At 48.9% G+C, this 20,550-nt stretch overlaps 1 protein-coding gene and 1 long non-coding RNA gene across 2 annotated transcripts in view; one reads left to right on the top strand and one right to left on the bottom strand.

The window, feature by feature from the left end:
* NFX1 (nuclear transcription factor, X-box binding 1) overlaps window positions 1–7,498 on the bottom strand; it is a 92,012-nt gene extending 84,514 nt beyond the window's left edge. Inside the window, exon 1 of the mRNA XM_075921512.1 lies at window positions 7,318–7,498. Within this exon, the coding sequence (XP_075777627.1) occupies window positions 7,318–7,342 (25 nt within the window). The 5' untranslated portion in view covers window positions 7,343–7,498. The remainder of the gene's footprint in view (window positions 1–7,317) is intronic.
* Window positions 7,467–20,550, top strand: part of LOC142827229 (uncharacterized) — a 31,982-nt gene continuing 18,898 nt past the window's right edge. Inside the window, exon 1 of the long non-coding RNA XR_012901814.1 lies at window positions 7,467–7,858. This is a non-coding gene — a long non-coding RNA (uncharacterized LOC142827229). The remainder of the gene's footprint in view (window positions 7,859–20,550) is intronic.

Raw genomic sequence — 20,550 nt, 5'->3', positions numbered from 1 at the left:
GTTTTCATTGCTTATATAAAAACAGTTATTTTCTGTTTGCCTTATATCAGACATGTTAAATTTGTTCTGTATCTTCTCAGTTACCAGCTGTGGGTAAAAACTTCACTAAGGAAAAAAAAAGGCTGCAGTCTTCTGACAGCATTGTCCTTTAGGTAGCCAAGTAAAATATCATATTTAAAACACTTTTCACAAGAAGCTTTTGGCTATTCTGAAACCTCACTTCATCCTCATGACCTCCATTCTTTATATGAATGTTCCCTCTTTTCCCTACCCATTGACCGCTTTGGACATTGACACCATCTCCCCTCTTCTCCCACACAACCTCACTTTGGCATTTTCCCTCTCCATGTCCTCTTCTTCTCATTAACTTTCTTTCACCCTACACCAACTTTCTTCCTGACCTCTCCTGTTACTCCTCCATCCCCACTTGCTTATTCCTCTTTTCACTCTTCCTCCTCCTCTCTCTCTGCCAAGTCCTGGTTCCTGGACTAAGATGTGAGGATAGTAATAAGATTCCTTTTCCTTGTACCTAGTAGTATGAGGCTGAACAGCATTGGCAGTGAGGGAGAAATCTGAAAAAAATATTCTGATCCCAATGCTAGGAGACTGGTGGCAGCAGGAATGGAGTGGGGTGAGCGAAGAGACAAGAGGTGACTATTATATGGACTGGAAGCACCTGGAAGACCCTCTTTTGAGTCAGTCCTGAGGGGCATTAGTTGCACTGTGGGAGGTAGGGTAGGAGCTAAGACCACAATCTTCCTCTTATACTTCACCACCTTTGACTTTAGCTCCCTCCCAATTCTTTTATAATGTGGCAGAAATAAGCAGATTTCTTTGCTAATTTCTGCAGGACCTGTGGGTCCTTTGGGCAAGCAATATGTTTGCCACTCCTGTCTTACATGGCGAAGACATATCCCTCTCTACAGCTGACGCTGCAGCCATCTTCTATCAAAGTCATATTTCAGTCACCACTAATTCTTGCTTAAAAGTTTAAATCTCTGAGGGGAAGCGGGCTCATACTCTGGGGCTTCCTCTGAATACAGGCAGTCCCTGAGTTACGCGGATCCGACTTATGTCGGATCCACAGTTACGAACGGGGCCCGTCTCCCTGGCCTCCAGCAGACCAGGGGGACAGGGAGCAAAGCGGCGGAACACGCAGGCAGCGGACAGCCCAGACGCGTCCGGGCTGTCGGCTGCCCGCGTGCTCCGCGGCTTTGCTCTGCTTTGCTCCCAGTCTCCCTGGTCTGCAGACCAGGGGAATGGGGAGCAAAGCCACGGAACACGCAGGCAGCGGACAGCCCAGACGCGTCCGGGCTGTCCGCTGCCCGCGTGCTCCGCGGCTTTGCTCCCCGTCCCCCTGGTCTGCAGACCAGGGAGACGGGGAGCAAAGCAGAGCAAAGCTGCGGAGCCCGAGGGCAGCAGGACAGCCACAGCGCGTCTGGGCTGTCCCTCTGCCCCCGTGCTCCACGGCTTTGCTCCCGACGCCTGTGGTACAGCAGCTGGGGCGCTGCCGGTTGGTCCCGTAGCGCCGCTCTGGGTGCTACTGGACCAACCCGGCAGCACCCCAGCTGCTCTGCCCCAGGCGTCCTGATTCAGCCACTGCTGGTCAGTTTCAGCAGTGGCTGAATCAGGACGCCTGGGGCAGAGCAGCTTGGGTGCTGCTGGGTTGGTCCAGTAGCGCCGAGGAGCGGCGGCGCTACTGGACCAACCCAGCAGCACCCCAGCTGCTCTCCTCCAGGCGTCCCCAAGTCAGCCGCTGCTGAAACTGACCAGTGGCTGACTACAGGAAGCCCCTGCCCCGGGCTTCCTGGAATCAGCCGCTGATCAGTTTCAGCAGCAGCTAACTTGGGGATGCCTGGGGTTCTTAAGTTGAATCTGTATGTAAGTCAGAACTGGCGTCCAGATTCAGCCGCTGTTGAAACTGATCAGTTTCAGCAGCGGCTGAATCTGGACGCCAGTTCCGACTTACATACAGATTCAACTTAAGAACAAACCTACAGTTCCTATCTTGTACATAACCCGGGGACTGCCTGTACTTCCTTGATTCTGCAATTAACAAAAAGATGGTACATCTATTGTTGTCTGATGAGCTCATGAGAGTGCCTTCTTGAGTTCCAAACTGTATTACTGCAATTAACTGTAAATGGCAATGAGCCCACTGACCTAAAAGAAAAAACTGTCTAGTCCAAAACTCAGTAGCCCATCTCCTGAGGAACACCAGCAGCACACAGTACATCTGCCCCTTTGCTTGTTTACACAACAGTGCAAAAACTGGGAAAACAACTGGGAAAAACGCAGAAAGAAGAGACAAAAATCATATTCCCCATAAGTACACTGAAAAAAGGCTTATTTTTTGCCAACAACTTCTAGGAAAAATAAGTACAAATACAGTCCACTTTTTGGATCTTGTCTTACATTAGACATCTTTGGCAAGCATATCAAGAGCAACATTAAAGCAACCGGTACCTATTAAAAATAAAACTATCTAGAAAGACTTCAGAATAAAAGAATACAATCACTATTTATTTTATTAGAAACTAGCAGGAGTTACCCAGAGTTACTCGGGAAAGTCGAGGAACAAAATTTAGAAAAACAGTACAGGCAGTCACCGGGTTACGTACAAGATAGGGACTATAGGTTTGTTCTTAAGTTGAATTTGTATGTAAGTCGGAACTGGCTCCAGATTCAGCCACTGCTGCTGAAACTGACCAGGGGCTGACTACAGGAAGCTGGAATCAGCCACTGATCAGTTTCAACAGTGGCTGAATCTCGAGCCTGGGACAGAACAGCTGGGCTGCCAGGTAGGTCCCTGCAGGACCAACCCGGCAGCACCCCAGCTGCTCTACCCCAGGGTCCACAACAAAAGCCTGGTCTGCTGGGGGGGGGGGGCTCACTAGCTGCGCCCCCCCCCCCCCAGCAGACCAGGGACATGGGGAGCAAAGCCGCAGCGGCGGCGGGGTCCCGCGCCTCTGAGGCTTTGCTGTGGCAAAACCTCAGAGGCGCGGGACCCCACCGCCGCTGCAGCTTTGCTCCCCATGTCCCTGGTCTGCTGGAGACGGTCCCCAGCAGACCAGGGACACCCGGAGCAAAGCCGGGGAGGCGCGGGATCCTGCCGCCACTGCGGCTTTGCTCCGGGTGCCTCTGGTCTGCTGGGGACCGTCTCCAGCAGACCAGGGACACCGGGAGCAAAGCCACAGCGGCGGCGGAGTCCCGCGCCTCCCCGGCTTTGCCAGAGCAAAGCCTCAGAGGAGCGGGACCCCTCCGCCTCCCCGGCTTTGCTCCAGGTGTCCCTGGTCTGCTGGAGACAGTCTCCAGCAGACCAGGGGCACCCAGAGCAGCTTTTCTCACCCCGGAGGTAGAGGTGGCGGGACCGCTGCACTCTGGGCGGTCCCGCTGCCTGCGAGCTCCGGGGCGAGAAAGCCCCGTTCGTAAGTGCAGATCCGACGTAAGTCGGAGCCGCGTAACTCGGGGACTGCCTGTAGTCCATTATTTTTTGAATAGTAGAAAAGTTGCATTGAGTGCTATAGGGATTAAAATATACTTAAAAAAAGTATAGAACAACCAATTTTACGTGTTATCAAAAACTTTATTGTAAACTATAATTTTTGTTTCATTATTCTTAACAAATATGTACCAATTTTTTCCACTTCCAACTCCTGAACACGCCACAGAGTTGTCCATGTGAAAAGCAGATGTTTCCAAATCAATTCCAGCTACTTTAAGTGACTGTCCTTGTGCTTTGTCAGTATACATTGTTGAAATATAAGTTGACAGTTGATATAACTGAGGTGAGGAGCCTGAAGGGAGGGAGGGGTAAGGGAGCCACGTGCCTGCTGCCGGCGCCTGAGACCGCCCTCCACTTCCTTGTCCCTCCACTGGCCTTAGTGAGTGACTGGCCCCACTGCTTCCCCGGGGAAGCCACTTCTCCCCAAATTGCCAAACTCAGTGCAGCCCCGGGGAGTGGTGTCGGTCTCTCATCTCTTCCCTTCCACAGTCCCTTAAAACCTTCTCCTGGATGACAAGTTATCCCTCCACCGGCCTTAGTGGGCGACTGTCCCTGCCGCTTCCCCCGGAAAGCCACTTCTCCCTGCACTGCCAAGCTCTGTACAGCCCCGGGGAGAGGTGTCCATCTCTCATGTCTTCCCTCCCATAGTAACTTAAAACCTTCTCCTGGTTAAAAGGTTATCCCATGCAAAGTTTGGTTGCAGTAGCTGTTGTAGTGTCCAAGTTATTAGCGCACAAACATACAAACATTCTCCTTTATATTTTAGATTCTTTGACTTCAACAAAACACTAAATTGAATCACAGATTAATGAAAAAAGATTGAAAACCTTACATTTGATTTTGCATTCTAGATTTTCAAATACTCAACTATGAAATCAATATTTTTCATAAAACGGGCGCTCTAGTTCAGTGGTTTTCAAACTAGGGGCAGCAACTCATTACTGCCTCGGAGTCTCATTGCTGCAAGAGGTTCAAGTGACCAGGGGGAGTGCTAAGGTAGACTACCTACTTATCCTGGCATAGCAGACTGTGCAGGAGGCCTAGTTCCTAGGTGGGGGGGAAGAGAGCACATAGCACTCCACACACTGCTCCTGTCCCAAGCAGTTGCTCCATACTCTCATGGGCTGGGAACCTGCTGCTGGCTGTTTCTAGGATACAGCATGGTCTGTGGTGCAAGGTAGGGATGTTAATTTAGATTAATCAACTAAACCAATAGTCCAGGGCAAACCATGGACTATTGGCCATGGGTAGTCTAGGCCAACCCATTCTGGGCAAAGAGCCAAGATATCAATGGATGCAGCGTGAAGAGCTGGGGCAAAGCTGTGGAGGGGGAAAGGACTCCCCTTTAAAAGGAGTCCCCGGTTGCGTTTGGTGGAAAGGGGGCAGGAACCATTTCTGCCCCTTTAAGAAAACATGTTTAGAGGCTTTTTGGCCACATCAGGATCCCACTGGCCGACGCCATCTTTAATTCTCCATCCCTGCCCAGGTCAGCACAGGGAGCTGGGAGGAGAGGGCGGTTTTTGGAGGCAGCTTTACGAGCCATGGGAGGGAGGAGCTTTGTGAGCTGCACCCTAATGGGGGGGAAAGAGCTGCATGCAGCTGGTGAGCCGTGGGCTGGCCATGGCTGGAAGCTGATGGAATTTCCATCGACTATTTGGTTAGTCGATAAGGACACTTCTGCCTTTGAAATGTAGCAAGAGCCCCACCAACTCTAGCTATATTTCAAAGGCAGAAACACCGCCAGTTCCCCACTGTGCCCCCACAGAAGCAGTGCTGGTAGGAGCTGTCTTTTAAGCCGGCTTGCCCCTCTTCAATAGAGGCAGTAAAGGGTGGGGGGAAGCGACTAGTTGAATCACTAGTCAACATTCCAATAAGCATATGCTTGTTGGATAGTCAATTCGTCACTTACATCCCTAGTGCAAGGAGAGGCAGGAAGCCTGCCTTCACACACACCGCAATATTGCTGACCGGGAGCTAGTCCAGGTAAGCCCCTCATATCCCAGCCTTGACTGTCACTCAAGCCAAAGCCCCCTCGCATACTCCAAACCTCTCATCCTCAGCCCCATCCCAGAGCCCACACTCTAGACAAATTGTGTTGGGACACAGAATCAAACATTTTCTTCAACTGGGTCATGAGAAAAAAAAAAGTTTGAAAACAACTGCACTAGTTTGTTGAAAGCTAAATTCTGGAGTCTATTATTCAGTTTACATTACTGGTGATTTTGCTCAGCTAATTATTAAAGAAACTAGAATAAGAACAATTTTACTTCAGACAGACTTGAACTAATTTGCTTAGTTCCCTTCTCTGCCCTCCCCTCAAAAAAACAAAAACAAAAAACCACCATCAGAAGATTGATAAAGCAGTAGGGTATATTTATCTTAAGTACCTAACATACAAGCTTTTGATTATTGGCTTAAACATCTTAATAGAGCCTGTACCTCTGACAACCAGTCTTTCATTATATGACCATAAGACACACACCTAACACAACACAGTATTAAATACAAAGCTAAATAACGTTTTCAATACAACTCTTCCATAGATAGCTTAAAATAAGACCAAACATGAAATAAACTCACATCACAAATTCATAGGTTCCAAGACCAGAAGGGATGTTGTGATTATCTAGTCTAACCTGCAGAACACAGGTGACAATGTCACAAATTCCTAGAGTATCTTTTAGAAAAAAATCCAATCTTGACTTAAAAGTTGCCATTGAAGGAGAATAGTCGTGACAATGGTTAATTACAGTTTATGTTATATATATATATATATATATATATATATATATATATGCATATGCCTTATTTCCACTCTGAAATTATCCAACTTCAACCTTTGGATTGTATTATGCTCATCTCTACTAGATTGAAGAACCCAAGTTTCAGAGTGGTGACCTGAGCCAAGCTCAGTCCCATGGATCAGGATCTCTTGCTGTGTGGTGAGAATGAGCCACTCTCACTGCTATTTGCAATATGCCTCCCACCCCTGTGGGCCAAAGCCCAGGGCCTGCTCCTCCCAACCATCACACACTATCCACTCCCTCATATGGATACAACTGTAGAATGAAGTAATACAAAATTCCCAGAAAATATTACAACTGTTAAAAATGAATTTCAGTAGCCTCCACTAACGCCTCGCTAGTTAGGAGGTCTTAGAAACAAGTGTTTACCCCATCAGGAAGAGGGGCTGCCTTATGTACTCAGGTTGCTGTAAGAAGAGGATTCTAAGCTCCTTTGAGATACTCAGTGTTATAATTGTGTTGCTGGACTTCTTGCATGGGAGTGCCTTGGCTTACAATGCGTGGCGAATCATATTCTGGCCCCGCACATGACATTCTGGAGCAAGGCAAAGTTACAGTTAATTAATATTAGAAAAAAAAATCCCTCACCCCCCCTCTCCCCCAAGGGAAGCAGAGGGTTTATTAGCAGAAGGGAAGAACACCGGCTGGCAGGCGCCGCGATGGGCGCTCAGGGGCGCAGCAAGTGCTCTGGGAGGCAAATCGCGGACCCGCCGCGGCTTCCCCAGGAACGTGTTTCTCTCGCCGGCCCGGCCCCGCGGCGTGGGCGGGCAGGACCCGGCCTGCAGTACGGGGGGGGGAGTCGGCTCCGTGGGAGCCAAGGGGGGAAACCGCCCCCCGCACGGGGCCGCGTGCCGGTGGGGCTGGGCTCCCGCGCCGGTGGGGGCAGAGGCGGAGGCTGCTGCGGGCCGGCTCTGAAGGCGGGAAGGTTCCTGCGCCGCAGTCCGCTGCCCCCGCCGCGGGGGAGGGGGGGGGAGGGCTCTGACACGCCGAGACCCGCGCGAGCCCTACCTGAGCCCGGCTGCGCCTCCGCCATGCCGGCTCCGCGCACGCGCAGACGCGAGCGCCCTCCTCTCTCGCCGAACTCTCGGCGCTTCCTACGCCACGCCCAAAAACCCCGGGAGGAGGGGCCAAGAGCGCGCGGCCAAGGAGGGGAAGGACGGAGCGGCGGCTGCCGGGCGGCTCCCCGAACTCTGCGTGGAACGAAACCGGAACGAATGACGTCACGTGAGGGCCGCGGGGCCAAGGCTGCTCGTTAGCTCCGCCCCCCTCCCCGCTCGTTTCTCTCCCGGATGGCAGCGCGCTCGCCACGTCACAGCTTTCGCGGGGTGGGGTTCGTTTCACCTGACGCCCGTTGGGCCGGTTACTGGCGAGCCGCCCCGAAGCGAACAGGAGCCGTGAGCCCTGCGCCCATGGCTCTGGGAGCAGGCACGCTGCGGGGGTTGCGAGCAGCCCGGCTGGCAAGGGAAGAACACGCTCCTCGAGGAGCGCAATGGACTCGGCTCGTCAAAGCCAAAGTCCGGGGGGGAGGCAGCTAGAGTTACAGTCTGTTGTAAGTACCCGGGGGGGGGGGGGGAGTTACAAATAGGCTGTTGCGTCTCGCAGACACCTGTGCGCTGCGAGCTCCTTGCTTTACCTCGCAGCGAGACTAATCCGGATTGGAAATCAATTGCGATTGTTTAGTGTAATTAGCCAGTGGAGCCATTTCCCAAGGGCTGGAGTGCCCCCTTACTTGATACGGGCCCTCACGACTGGATGGTTGTGCAGGAGAGAGGGGTTTTGTGGCTCTATGAAACTTCAGAAACTTCTGCGAGGAAAGCTCAGAGTCCTATGGTCCCGGTACCCAAATGGAGCTCTGGAGGCTGCTGCAGAGAAACCTGCCATTGTTAGCAGTGGGTGTTCTCCTTGCCAAAGCTCTAGCAGCCCTACATTAAAAGATTCTAAGGCAAGAAGGGACTTTCTGATTATATGGTCTGATCGCCTGTATAAATGGCCATAGAGCTTCCTGAAAATAATTCCTAGAGCATATCTTCTAGAAATATGCCCAATCTTGATTTTAAAATTCTCAATACAGGCAGTCCCCGGGTTACGTACAAGATAGGGACTGTAGGTTTGTTCTTAAGTTGAATTTGTATGTAAGTCAGAACTGGTACATATTGTAGGGGAAACTCTAGCCAAACATTTCTCCAGAGCTCAGTTTTATTCTCCCACACCTCACTTCCCTCAGTCCTTTATTCTCAAGCTGAGGTTTCTGCTGAGAAAAGCCGCTCCGCCTCTCCCTGGTCTGCTGGGGGGGGGGGGGGCGCTAGCTTCGCGTCTCCCTGGTCTGCTGGAGGGAAGCAGCTAGTGCGGGGTTGCCTCACCCCGTTTGTAAGTAGGGATCCGATGTAAGTCGGATCCATGTAACCCGGGGACTGCCTGTAATCATAATTCACCACCATGATCTTTGGTGAATTATTCCAGTGGTTGATTGCTCTCACCTTTAATAAATTGTGCCTTATTTCTTGTCTGAATTTGTTTAACTAGCTTCTAGCCACTAAATTGTGTTACAGCTTTCTCTACTATTTAACTATTTAATAATTGAAGAGTCTATTATTTAACATTCCCCACTGTTGCTTTAAGGGCATTCCTGTGCCAGTCAAGGGGCTCCCTGATTTCTAGCAGTGAGTTTCAGCTGACCTGATCAGTTCAGTTACCTCCACTCCCTGTTATAATCTGTAGTTAAAAGATGTAAATAAATATGTCATTGGAAAATTAATAACTCTGAAGTCATTAATATTTTGGCATGATCTATATCTGGGCAACTCACAAAGGATTATATAAAATTAGGATGAGCGAGTTGATAGTTTTTTTTTCCAGACAAAGGAATGTGGGCTTTGTCAGCTTTAGTATGTCTACTATATAAATTGAACAAGGTGTGACCAAAACCAAGAAAAGCTTATTAGCATGTCAGATACACAATTCCATAAGGAAAGCAAAGGGGGTAAAAATGATCGCAAAAGGGGACGCAGTCTGCAGCTAGGAAACCTTCTTGCCTCTTGAAGTAACGTCAGTGAACTCTTTGAGAAATATACTTTACAAGAGTTTACTGGATTTTAAAGAGTCTGGCACAGAGCACCTAAGTTACCTTTCACCTGAAGAAATAAGGAAAACCAGCACTGTGAATTCAGTGAGGATCCTGACTAAGAGCTACTCAGCCATTTTGGGGGTAGAAGAAGAACACTGGTGAAGAAACCACTCTGAATAAAGTCTATAGCTTGTTAAATTAGGCCCTAGCCATTCAGTATTTTTACTTTTGTTTGTAACATTTTTCTTCTTAATCCCAGATGGTCTCATTCACATAAAATCTCCCTCTTTTTGATCCAATAAACTTGCTTTACTTTAAACCAACCCATCCCTTAGATAGAATGGAAGTGATTATTAACTCTTGTCGAGATAACAAGCTGCTATTTCTGTCTCTTTAAAGGAGGGGCAAAGTTAATTTCTTTTTGTGTTCCAGGAGAGGGCTGAATGCTGCAGATTTGGGAAAACCTGGAACTTGCAAAGTGTGTTGGTGTCACTCTGCAAACAGTACCTGGGTGGTGGAAGACAGGATGTAAATGCTCAGCCCCCAGTGTTAACAAACTCAGGAAATACTAACTCAAGTTCTGATGACTTTGGGCTTAGAACTGCTTGCTTGTATGATAATTGTTGATGACCAGGCACTGAGTCATTGGAGCATAGCACTTAAGGCTCCCTGTTGCTGGGCAGGCAGTGACACAACTCTTGACTGATTTTTGACTGAACCCTAAAACATTGCACCCATGTAGATATTTATAGACTGTAATCACATTTCCCCCTTTAATTTTCTCTTTAAGGTAAATAATAGGGATTTAATAGTGTAGTTAATTTAACCGATTAGCAGAAGCTTATAGGTTAATGCTACAGACTACATGCAATTCCTCCTCTTCCCCCACCAGTAAATTTTTAGTAGGCTGGCTTAGTCCTGGCTCATGCTGCTGCAGCTCTGCATTTAAAGTGTATTAGGAACCAGGTGGGCAGGCAGCCTAACTCAGTTCTGGCTCGCACTGGGTCCAGGAGCTCACCCCACTTCTCCTGGGACAGGGGCTGCTGCCTCCCTGCGCTGCTGCCTTTGTATCAGAGGCAGCAGCACAGAGTGACAGTCAGCTGGTCCACGAGGGGAGCTGGTTTTTAAACTGGCTTCCCTCACGGACCAGCTCCCTTCTGGCATTCCACACTACTGCCTCTAATACAGAGGCAGCAGCGTGTAGTGGCAGGGGCCTCCTTGGAGTGGGGCCGGAGCACACTGGCTGCCAGCTCCACCTTCAGGGACCATAGAATAGTCGAGTAACCAGTAAGAATTCATGAGGTTACTCGACTATTCAGTTAACTGATATTTAACATCCTTACTAAACAAACTGAGCTCTTTGAGTGTGTCTGCATTGCGATGTAAGCCCAGTGTTATCAGATCATGAGTTAGCATTTCCTGTGTTTTGTTAATATAGGGGTGGAGCATTTACACTCACCTGAAATCCCAGTGTAGGAATTGTTGAACATTGGGCCCTAGCCTGGGACTCCATCATCTACACTGCATATTCTGAACTAGACACCCTAGTACCCTCCCAAAATATGGCCACTTCAGCCCTTAGTGCAGTGTTTCCCAACCAGGGTTCCACAGAACCCTAGGGTTCTGCAGACCATCGTCACAGGTTCCGTGAGTAATCGTGGAATGAATGAATAAAAAAGAATTTTCTTACAATGTAAGCTGATAAATATATATAACAGCTCTTTACAAAAAAAGTTCTTGACAATAATTTAGCAGTAATTGAATTGAGTTCCCCGCTGTCAACTTTTTCTGGCCAAGCAAATGTTTTCATATGTAGGGGTTCCTCGGGATATGAAAAATTATTTCAGGGGTTCCTCCATGGTTGGGAATCACTGCCTTAGTGTATGGTGCAGTGTGAGAAAATTTGACTGTCTCCTACTTGTAAGTCTTCTGTTTGTGCATTCAAGGATCTCATTTGCTCTTTAGACCACAACATCACATTGGGAGCTCATGTTAGGCTGATTATCCACAGCAACCTCCTATGAAAGGGTAAGCTTTCTTATGGCTGGGCATGGCATAACACAGGGCTACTCAATATGTGGTCCGTGGGACACATCTGGCCCGCAGCACATTTGCATGAAGCCCGCGGTGCAGTTTGAGTTTACGCAGGACTGGTGGGGCCGTAGGATGAGGTTTCTATCCTCAGCCTCCCCCAGTGTACCTTGAGCCACTTCCCAGGCTGCCCTGAGTTCAAAGACTTGTATCTACCTGACAGCAATTTAAGAAAAACTAAGATATATTCCTTACTGGAAGGTTTCCATACTCAACAACATAGGCATGTGCACGGGGTGTGCCGCAACCCCTCACTTTTCCTGCGGCCATCTACGGGGCATTTTGGCACAGAGAGAGCGCATGCGTGACGGAAGCAGCTGGGACCCGACCACAGATGCCAGCCTGAGCCATTTTTTTGCCCCGGGCCCTGCCTGGCCCGGCAGCACCATGCAGCGCCTCTTCTGCATGCAGGGGCCCGGCCCTGCCCGGCAGCACCGTGAGGCGCCCCTTAAAGTGAGGCGCCCCGGGCTAGGACCCGGCCGGCCTGTAGCTTAGGCTGGCTCTGACTCCAGCCCCACAAACAGGAAGGCAGAAAGCTGGCTTAGCCTAAAGGAAGGGGGAAAAATAGGAAGCAGGTGTGGGAGAGGAAGGGGCTTGTGCTGAGGGGAGGGGGACAGGTCAGAAGAAGAAAGGGGAAGGCACTAAGGGACAGGGTAGAGGAGAGACAAATGCCAGGGGGCCAACTGGAGACAATGAGGAAAAGGGAAGGAGGGGCGGTGTCAGTGGGAGGGGAGACAGGCTGATGCTGGGAAGGAGAGGGGAAGGGCATTGGGGTCTAGACAGGGGAGGTGCTGGGAGAAGGCTTGAAAGATGGGGTGGGCATGAGGAAGGCAGGAATGGAGCAAGACGTGTGAGGGCACAGGGGCATGAGGGGAACGGGGGTGGAGTGGTGGGCATCAGGGAAAAAGAGGGCAAAGGGGGCATAGGCAGTGAGAGAAGGGGGAGGCGCCAGGAAGGTGCAGGGGTAAGGGAAGGTACAGGGGCCAGGGGATTCTGGGGGGTGAAGCAGAAGGGTAGACACCTGCAGGGGAGGGACCAGCACCAGAGGAGAGAGGCAGGGCAGGTGTGTAGAGGGAGGTGTTAGGAGCAGAGATGAGGAGGGGTAGCTCACATGATCAGAGTGGGGCTACTGGAGGAGTGGGCACAGGAGGAGAGAAGGGCTGGTGGAGGGGGGCAGGTCTCAGGAAGGCTGAGGGCAGTGAGAAGGGCAGGAGTCAGGACAGCAGAGGAGGGTGAGGAGTTGGGGGGCAGTAGGCACCAGGGGAGCTGATGGAGCAAGGGGAGGAGACATGGCAGCAGAGGGAAAAGGTAGAGGTTCATAAGATATTTATTAATAACTTGGGTGCCACAGTGGCACATGCAAACAAGCCACATGAGTGCACAACAAAACAAGTGTTTTTGGAAGCAAAGGATCAGCAGGATTTACTGTCGTGTTTAGACAAAGAGACATTCCTGCTTTTCTCACTGATATGACACGCCACTTAAATGTACTCAATTTAAACTTCAATGTTCAAATGCAGAAACATCACATAAAACAGGCCCTTTTTGCAGATCAGCTTTGTAAGAGACTTAACTCCCTTTCCCATCCTCAACTCCCAAGTGACACAGCTGAGTGAATATGATTCTTTTTTGCCTGATTTTTTTTCTTTTATGGAGTACATCTCAGAGCTGAAAACTGATTTTTTTCTCATTTTCTAGATGTCAAATCCCTGAAGACAGTTCTTGAATTTACTGAAAATCCATTTTCAGTTGAGGTAAAGGCAGTCTCACTTTCAGCAGTGAGATTTGGAGTCAAAAGGGCCACGTTTGAAGAAGAAATGATAGAAATGCAAAACAATAGTACAGTAATTCATCACTTAACACATTTTCACGATAGCATGATTTTTTTTTAGAGAATATTTTTCAAACAACATGACTCCATCCCTGCAATAACACGATTTTCCCTAGGGCTGGCTGGCGGCTGGCAGCTGCGCGAGGCTTTCCCCAGCTGGCTTGTCACCGGTAGCTTCACAGGGCTTCACAGGGCTTCCCCTGCCTTCCTGCAAAGCATCTGGCCAGAGGGGGTCACCAGGGAACGGCGCAGCGAGCGGCAAACCTCTGCCGCTTTGTAAGGAGGCAGAGGAAGCCCTGTGAAGCTACCGGTGACAGGCCAGCTGGGGAAACCCAGCTGCCAACTGCAAGCCCCCTTCCTTGTCCTTCCCTTCCCTTCTCCAGAGCCAAACACCTTCCCTCCCTCCTATAACCCAAACCCCTTTCTCCCCCAACCTTATGTCCCGGTCCCAGCTGCTAACAAATGCAGGCTGGAGCTGCGAACGCACGTGCGCTTGAAACACAATCCCCACCTTTTCCATTATTTTCAATGAGAAAATTGACACTGCATAACATGTTTTCACTTAGCACGATCATTTTCTGAAACATATCTACCGTGTTAAATGAGGAATTACTGTATTCCTAAAAGCTAGGTAAAAAGAAGAGGACACTGAAACATTTTGGATGACCTATGTACAGGAAAGTGATAGAAATGTAGCCGTGTTAGTCTGGGGTAGTTGAAGCAAAATGCAGGACAATGTAGCACTTTAAAGACTAACAAGATGGTTTATTAGATGATGAGCTTTCGTGGGCCAGACCCACTTCCTCAGATCAAATAGTGGAAGAAAGTAGTCACAACCATATATACCAAAGGATACAATTAAAAAAAATGAACAAATATGAAAAGGACAAATCACATTGCAGAACAGAAGGGGGATGCGGGGGGGGGGGGGGGGGGTGGGAAGGGGGAGGAAGGAAGGTAAGTGTCTGTGAATTGCTGATATTAAAGGTAGGGAGAGTGGGATGTTTGTGAGTTAATGGTATTACAGGTGATAATTGGGGAAACTGTCTTGGTAATGGGTGAGAAAGTTCAAAGACTTGTTAAGTCCTTGTTGGCAAGTGTCGAATTTTAACATGAATGACAGTTCAGAGGATTCCCTTTCAAGTGCAGATGCCCACAAAACAGATATCAGACAAGATCACAAAGAGAAAACAGTTTCTTGCCACTTTAACCAGAAAGGACACTCTCTAAATGACTTAGCCACCTGCATTCTGCTACAAAGACCTTTTACATCTGCACTTGAAAGGGAATCCTCTGAACTGTCATTCATGTTAAAATTCGACACTTGCCAACAAGGACTTAACAAGTGTTTGAACTTTCTCACCCATTACCAAGACAGTTTCCCCAATTATCACCTGTAATACCATTAACTCACAAACATCCCACTCTCCCTACCTTTAATATCAGCAATTCACAGACACTTACCTTCCTTCCTCCCCCTTCCCACCCCCCCCCCCCGCATCCCCCTTCTGTTCTGCAATGTGATTTGTCCTTTTCATATTTGTTCATTTTTTTTAATTGTATCCTTTGGTATATATGGTTGTGACTACTTTCTTCCACTATTTGATCTGAGGAAGTGGGTCTGGCCCACGAAAGCTCATCATCTAATAAACCATCTTGTTAGTCTTTAAAGTGCTACATTGTCCTGCATTCTATGTACAGGAAGACATTTACCCCTCATTACTTAAATGCGCTAACTTGCTTAGGGTCTACATATGTCTGTGAAAGTTCATTCTCCTCCGTGAGAATCAACTCAAAACTGTACACCTCTCTTACTGACAGACATCTGACTGCCTATCTCCGTGGTGCTACAACAGAACACAAGCCTGATGTGAAAAACAGCTGGTAAAAAGTTTGCAGACACAATCTTCACATAGATTGTGCTTATACTCCAGTAAATAATGTATTGGCAATTTTAGTTTGATTTGTTAAAATTTTGAAGCCAAAACAAAAAAGTAGTCAATATAATGATCTTTGGTTGATATGCATTTTAGTAGTTAAATTTCTGGACTGTCATATGGGTGGAAATCGGGTAGATATTGCATTTTATTAATATCAGCAGAACTGACTTAAATGGGGGCTGTGTTTTGCATAGTCTTGCCTTAATCTTTGTATTCACACCCATCAGTGTGAGAGAAGCTATTTGCATATATTTACAATATATCTGCATGTACAGGCAGTCCCCGGGTCACGTACAAGATAGGGACCGTAGGTTTGTTCTTAAGTTGAATTTGTATGTAAGTCGGAACTGGCATCCAGATTCAGCCGCTGTTGAAACTGACCAGCAGCAGCTGAATTGGACATGCCAGGGGCAGAGCACCTGGGGTGCTGCTGGGTTGGTCCCGCAGCGCCGCTCCTCGGCGCTACTGGACCAACCCAGCAGCACCCCAGCTGCTCTGCCCCAGGTGTTCCCAAGTTAGCCGCTGCTGAAACTGACCAGCGGCTGACTACAGGAAGCCCGAGGCAGAGCTGCTCTGCCCCAGGCTTCCTGGAATCAGCCGCTGATCAGTTTCAACAGCGGCTGAATCTGGACGTCTGGAACAGAGCAGCTGGGGCGCTGCCGGGTAGGTTCCCGCGGCGCCGCACCTCGGCGCTGCAGGGACCAACCCGGCAGCACCCCAGCTGCTCTACCCCAGGTGTCCTCAAGTCAGCCGCTGCTGAAACTGATCAGCGGCTGATACCAGGATACTACTTCCTGTAGTCAGTCGCTGATCAGTTTCAGCAGCAGCTGACTTGGGGACGCCTGGGGCAAAGCAGCTGGGGTGCTGCTGGGTTGGTCCAGTAGCACCGCACCTCGGCGCTGTGGGACCAACCCGGCAGCCCCCTAGCTGCTCTACCCCAGGCATCGGCGAGAAAAGCCTGGTCTGCTGGGGGGGGGGGGGGGGCGCACTAGCTGTGCCCCCCCCCCCAGCAGACCAGGGAGATGCGGAGCGGCTTTTCTCACCGCGGAGGATGTGCGCAGTGGGACCGCGCACTTCTCGGCAGTCCCGCCGCCCGCGTCCTCCACGGTGAGAAAAGCTACTCTGCGTCTCCCTGGTCTGCTGGGGGGGGGCACTAGCTCTGTGTCTCCCTGGTCTGCTGGGGGGAAGTGCCCCCCGCGCCGCCAGAGGTGGCGACAGTGGGGGAGGCACCCCGCACTAGCGGGCCCCCCCTGGTTCGTAACTAGGGGTCCAACTTAAGTCGGACTGACGTAACCCGGGGACTGCCTGTATACGCAACCACACTTAAGTTGTGGCCCTTGGCATGTGCTGTGAGTATCATTGTAGCTGCTGGGGCTTCCAAAGTTGAGTAGCCCTGGTATAACTGCTCCCTCATCCCTCAGGTCTGCAGCCAGTGACTGATCCATCTCTGCAGTGGTCTTTCTTTTCCCGTGACTCGGCTCACCTGCCACATTTCTCCCTTTTCAGGGTATTCATTAACAAAAAGCAAGGGAAATTAACATAAACTAAATACCTGGCAGAGGTGTGCCTGCTTCTCAGGGTCAAGCCCTGAAATCTCTCGAAAGTTTTTGTTGGGAAAGTTCCTGTCTTCTCTTTGCTCTTTCCTCAATAGCTAAGGGTTGAAGTTCTCTGCCCATAAGTGAGCTGTTATGCTTTCCTTTTATTCTTCGATCTGTGCATGTCTTGCAAGTATGTTTGAGTTAGGGGTGTTAAATTTCAATTAATCAGCTAATTGAATAGTCAATGGAATTTCCATCGACTACTCTGTCAATAAAAGGGGGTGCATGCTATCCCACTGCACAATGTACAAGAGTTGACCCCGGTTCTCGTACATTTCAGAGGGATAGAGGCAGTACATTTCAGAGGGATAGAGGCAGTGGGAACCTACACCAGCAGGAACCGAAGTAGTCTCCACTAGCCCAGGTTCCCCTCATGCCTCTATCTTTGAAATGTACAAGAACCACAGGTGGCTTTTGTACATTCCAAAGGGAGAGGAGCAGCAGTGGGACCGGCGCGAGTGGGACTGTTTCAGTCCCTGCTCCCGCTGTTTCCCAGCTGCTTCCTGACCCCCACAGAGACGGTGCAGGGGGGAACTTGTTTTTCACCGTCATTTGCTTATTGGGTAGTCCACTAGTCACTTCCATCCGTAGTTAGGGCAGAACTGACCGAGCCAGAGCAGCTCCTAAAATCCCTTGTTTAGTATGGGGTTTGTATACTTCGTTGCACAGCCAAATCTTCTTCAGAGTCGCTGCTTCCCAGGACACTGCTTCCCATCTAGTAAATATAGCTTGCATTATCTTTTCCTAGATACAGTATTAGCATTTAGTAAAAGACAAAAGATTTATACGAGCTGAAGAGAAACCAGAGCATCTGTATTGTTTGTGTCCAGTTACCAGCCGACCCAGATCACTCTAAATCAGTGACTTGTCCTTTTCCATTATTTATCACTCGCTCAATTTTTGTGTCCTCTCCAAACTTTATCAGTGATATCATGTTGTCTTTCTGGTCACTGAAAAATGTTAAATAGGTTAGGCTTAAGGACCTATCTCTACAATAGTAAGCTTAGCCCACTCCTCCCAGTTGGGAGTGATGTTGGGGCATGGTGTCTTGCTTCACTCTGCCCACCCAGCTTCCCAACCAGAGTGTGAGATCTTGCCATATATCAAGCACATGTCAGGTGGGAAATTCATAACTGTGCACAAAGAGTATTAGAAGACGTCCATGTAGCTCACTTAGATGCAGTAAAATGGAGGCATTTACCAGTGTTCTGTAGTAGCCAGATATTGACCAATAAATGGAGCATCTTGCTAAGGAATATTTGGGAGGCCACACAAGTAAAGCACATGTCTAAACCAGCAACATTACAGTCCTGGAAATGGCTATCAACTCCCTGGTAATGTTTTTATATAGATTTTTCAGGACCATTTTTAGGAACTATGTACCTAGTTGTGGTGGATGCCCAATCAAAATGGCCAGAAGGCTGGGCGTGGAGGGTTGCATGAAAACCACCACAGCTGCACAGACAGCAGAAAATAATTTGAAGTTTGTTTGCAATAAATGGATTGCCAGAACAAGTAATCAGTAACACCAGTCCTCAGTTTAGTTTAGAAGAATTTCAGTACAGTAATTCAAGAAGACACATATTATTTGACATCACCTCAACAGCATTACATTTAAATGGCTTGGTTACAAGGTTTGTACGAACTTGTAAGCAAGCCCTGTGATCTATGACAGATGAGAAAGGGTCATTACTGCAGATCTATCATGCTTCTTGCTAGTATAGCAAAACATGATACATGCCACAACAAAGCAATCATTCTGCAATGCTCTTTATGTGCAGAATCTCAGGTTATTAAAGCCAAATCTACCTTTATAAAGCAGAAATAATCGAATCAAGCTGGGACCAGAGCACATCATCCCATACACATAGGTCAAACTACAGTACTGGGGTGTGATTGCTGAGGACCTGATACCTGGCTGCCAGCAAGTGTTAGAGCACAAATGGATCCTTTGTCTTATACCATACCCAGTATGGTCTGGCCCTGCCACTTCAACCAATTGTCAGATTCAAGGTGAGCACAATGATGAACCTATTTATGTGAATCTGCAGTTATAGTTTCCTAAGCAGTTGCTTATATTGGTTCAGCTTTTGTATAGTGGTTACTATGGTTTTCTTTTTTCTGTGTGCAATACAGAGTCAGTTGGCCATCATGGCTCCAACTGTATGCATGTATCTGTGTTTATTATCAGGATTTGTGCTATGTTCACAATAAACCACAAGTGGCTCTGGAAAAAGTAGCACAGCACCCCAGGATTTCTAAAGCTGGGATGGGGGAAGAAGAGATGGTGTTGTACTTCCATTAGATCCTTAAGGCCAGCGTATGTTTGGGGAGGGGCACAAGTGGATGGATCCTTGAGGCCAATGTGTGTGTTTTAATGGATGGTTCCCACAACCACCTAATGCATGAGGCCAACAGGGAGTAGTGGGGGTGGCTGGGTGCTGCCATCACAGTATCTTTGAGGATGAGGTTCTGGTGCTGAACTTCTCAAATGATTACCTGAGGGTGTTGGGGAAGGGGGATGCAGCTGAGTACCATGCCCACTGATTCTTTGGAGTGGAGGATAAGGGCATAGGCACCAACACCTCCGGAAACCAGAGGCTGGTGGATATAGGGGAGGGTGGGATGGGGCAGATACCACTTCTGTTAGGTCCATTCTCAAATTCACCTCCCCCACCAGAGGTTGCAGGGAAGTGGGGAGGCATCAAGTAATGCTGCCATTCACCCTGATACTGCTGGCCACTGCTGCTGTTCACTCTGCTGTGGTCATTCACTCTGCTACTGCAACATCTGCAGTGTTACATTCTGAGGTTCCAGCACATAACACAGCTCTCAGCAGGGAGCTTCACTTCTAGTGCAGGCTGTGTAGTCTTTTTGGGTACATCTACACAGCAGGTCTAACATCGAATTAAGACACACAACTTGGGCTATGTCAATTGCGTAGCTTGAGTCAAAGTAGCTTAACTTGGCTTTTGGAGCTGTCTACACAGCAGGAAATTGAAAGAAGAACACTCATCCTTCAACTTCCCTTTTCCTTGTGAAATGAAGGGTACAAGAGTAAGAGTAAGAAGTCCTCCAGCTCAACATTATTTTGAAATAAAGGCTTGTAGTGTAGACATGCCCACTGCAATACTGTTCCATACCAAGCCTAATGGCAGGCCTAAACTTAAAACACTGCATCTGTGCAGGTGCATGGCTGTCTGCACTAGAGAGTAGATAGACATAACTATGGCACCTAGGGATGTGTTTTTTTCATGCCCATAAGTAACATAGGTTATGTCTACACTACAGCACTAATTCGAACTAACTTAGTTAATTCGAACTAAGCTAATTTGAGTTAGCGCATCTAGACTTAAAAACTAGTTCGAATTAGCGTTCTGCTAATTCGAACTAGCATGTCCACACTGAGTGGACCCTGAACCGAGGTTAAGGATGGCCGGAAGCAGTGCTGGCAGGGCATCAGATTAGGACTTAGAGTGTGGAGCTGCTGCTTCAGGCTAGCCGAGGGCTGTGCTTAAAGGGACCCGACCCCCACCCCGGACAGACAGTTCTCAGGGGTTCCCCGCTTGCAAAGCAGTCCTGGCTTGGAGTGCCCTGAGTGCCCACACTCGGCACATCACAGCACTCGGCCATCAGACCGGCTGCACTTGCCGCAGGCTGCCATCCGGAGGGGGGGGTCAATCAAGGGGCTTCAGGAGAGTTTCCACCCCGAGGAGC

This window comes from Pelodiscus sinensis, chromosome 2, assembly GCF_049634645.1.
Source record: "Pelodiscus sinensis isolate JC-2024 chromosome 2, ASM4963464v1, whole genome shotgun sequence".
Lineage (NCBI taxonomy): Eukaryota > Metazoa > Chordata > Testudines > Trionychidae > Pelodiscus > Pelodiscus sinensis.
This window is presented reverse-complemented; position numbering and strand designations above follow the sequence as displayed.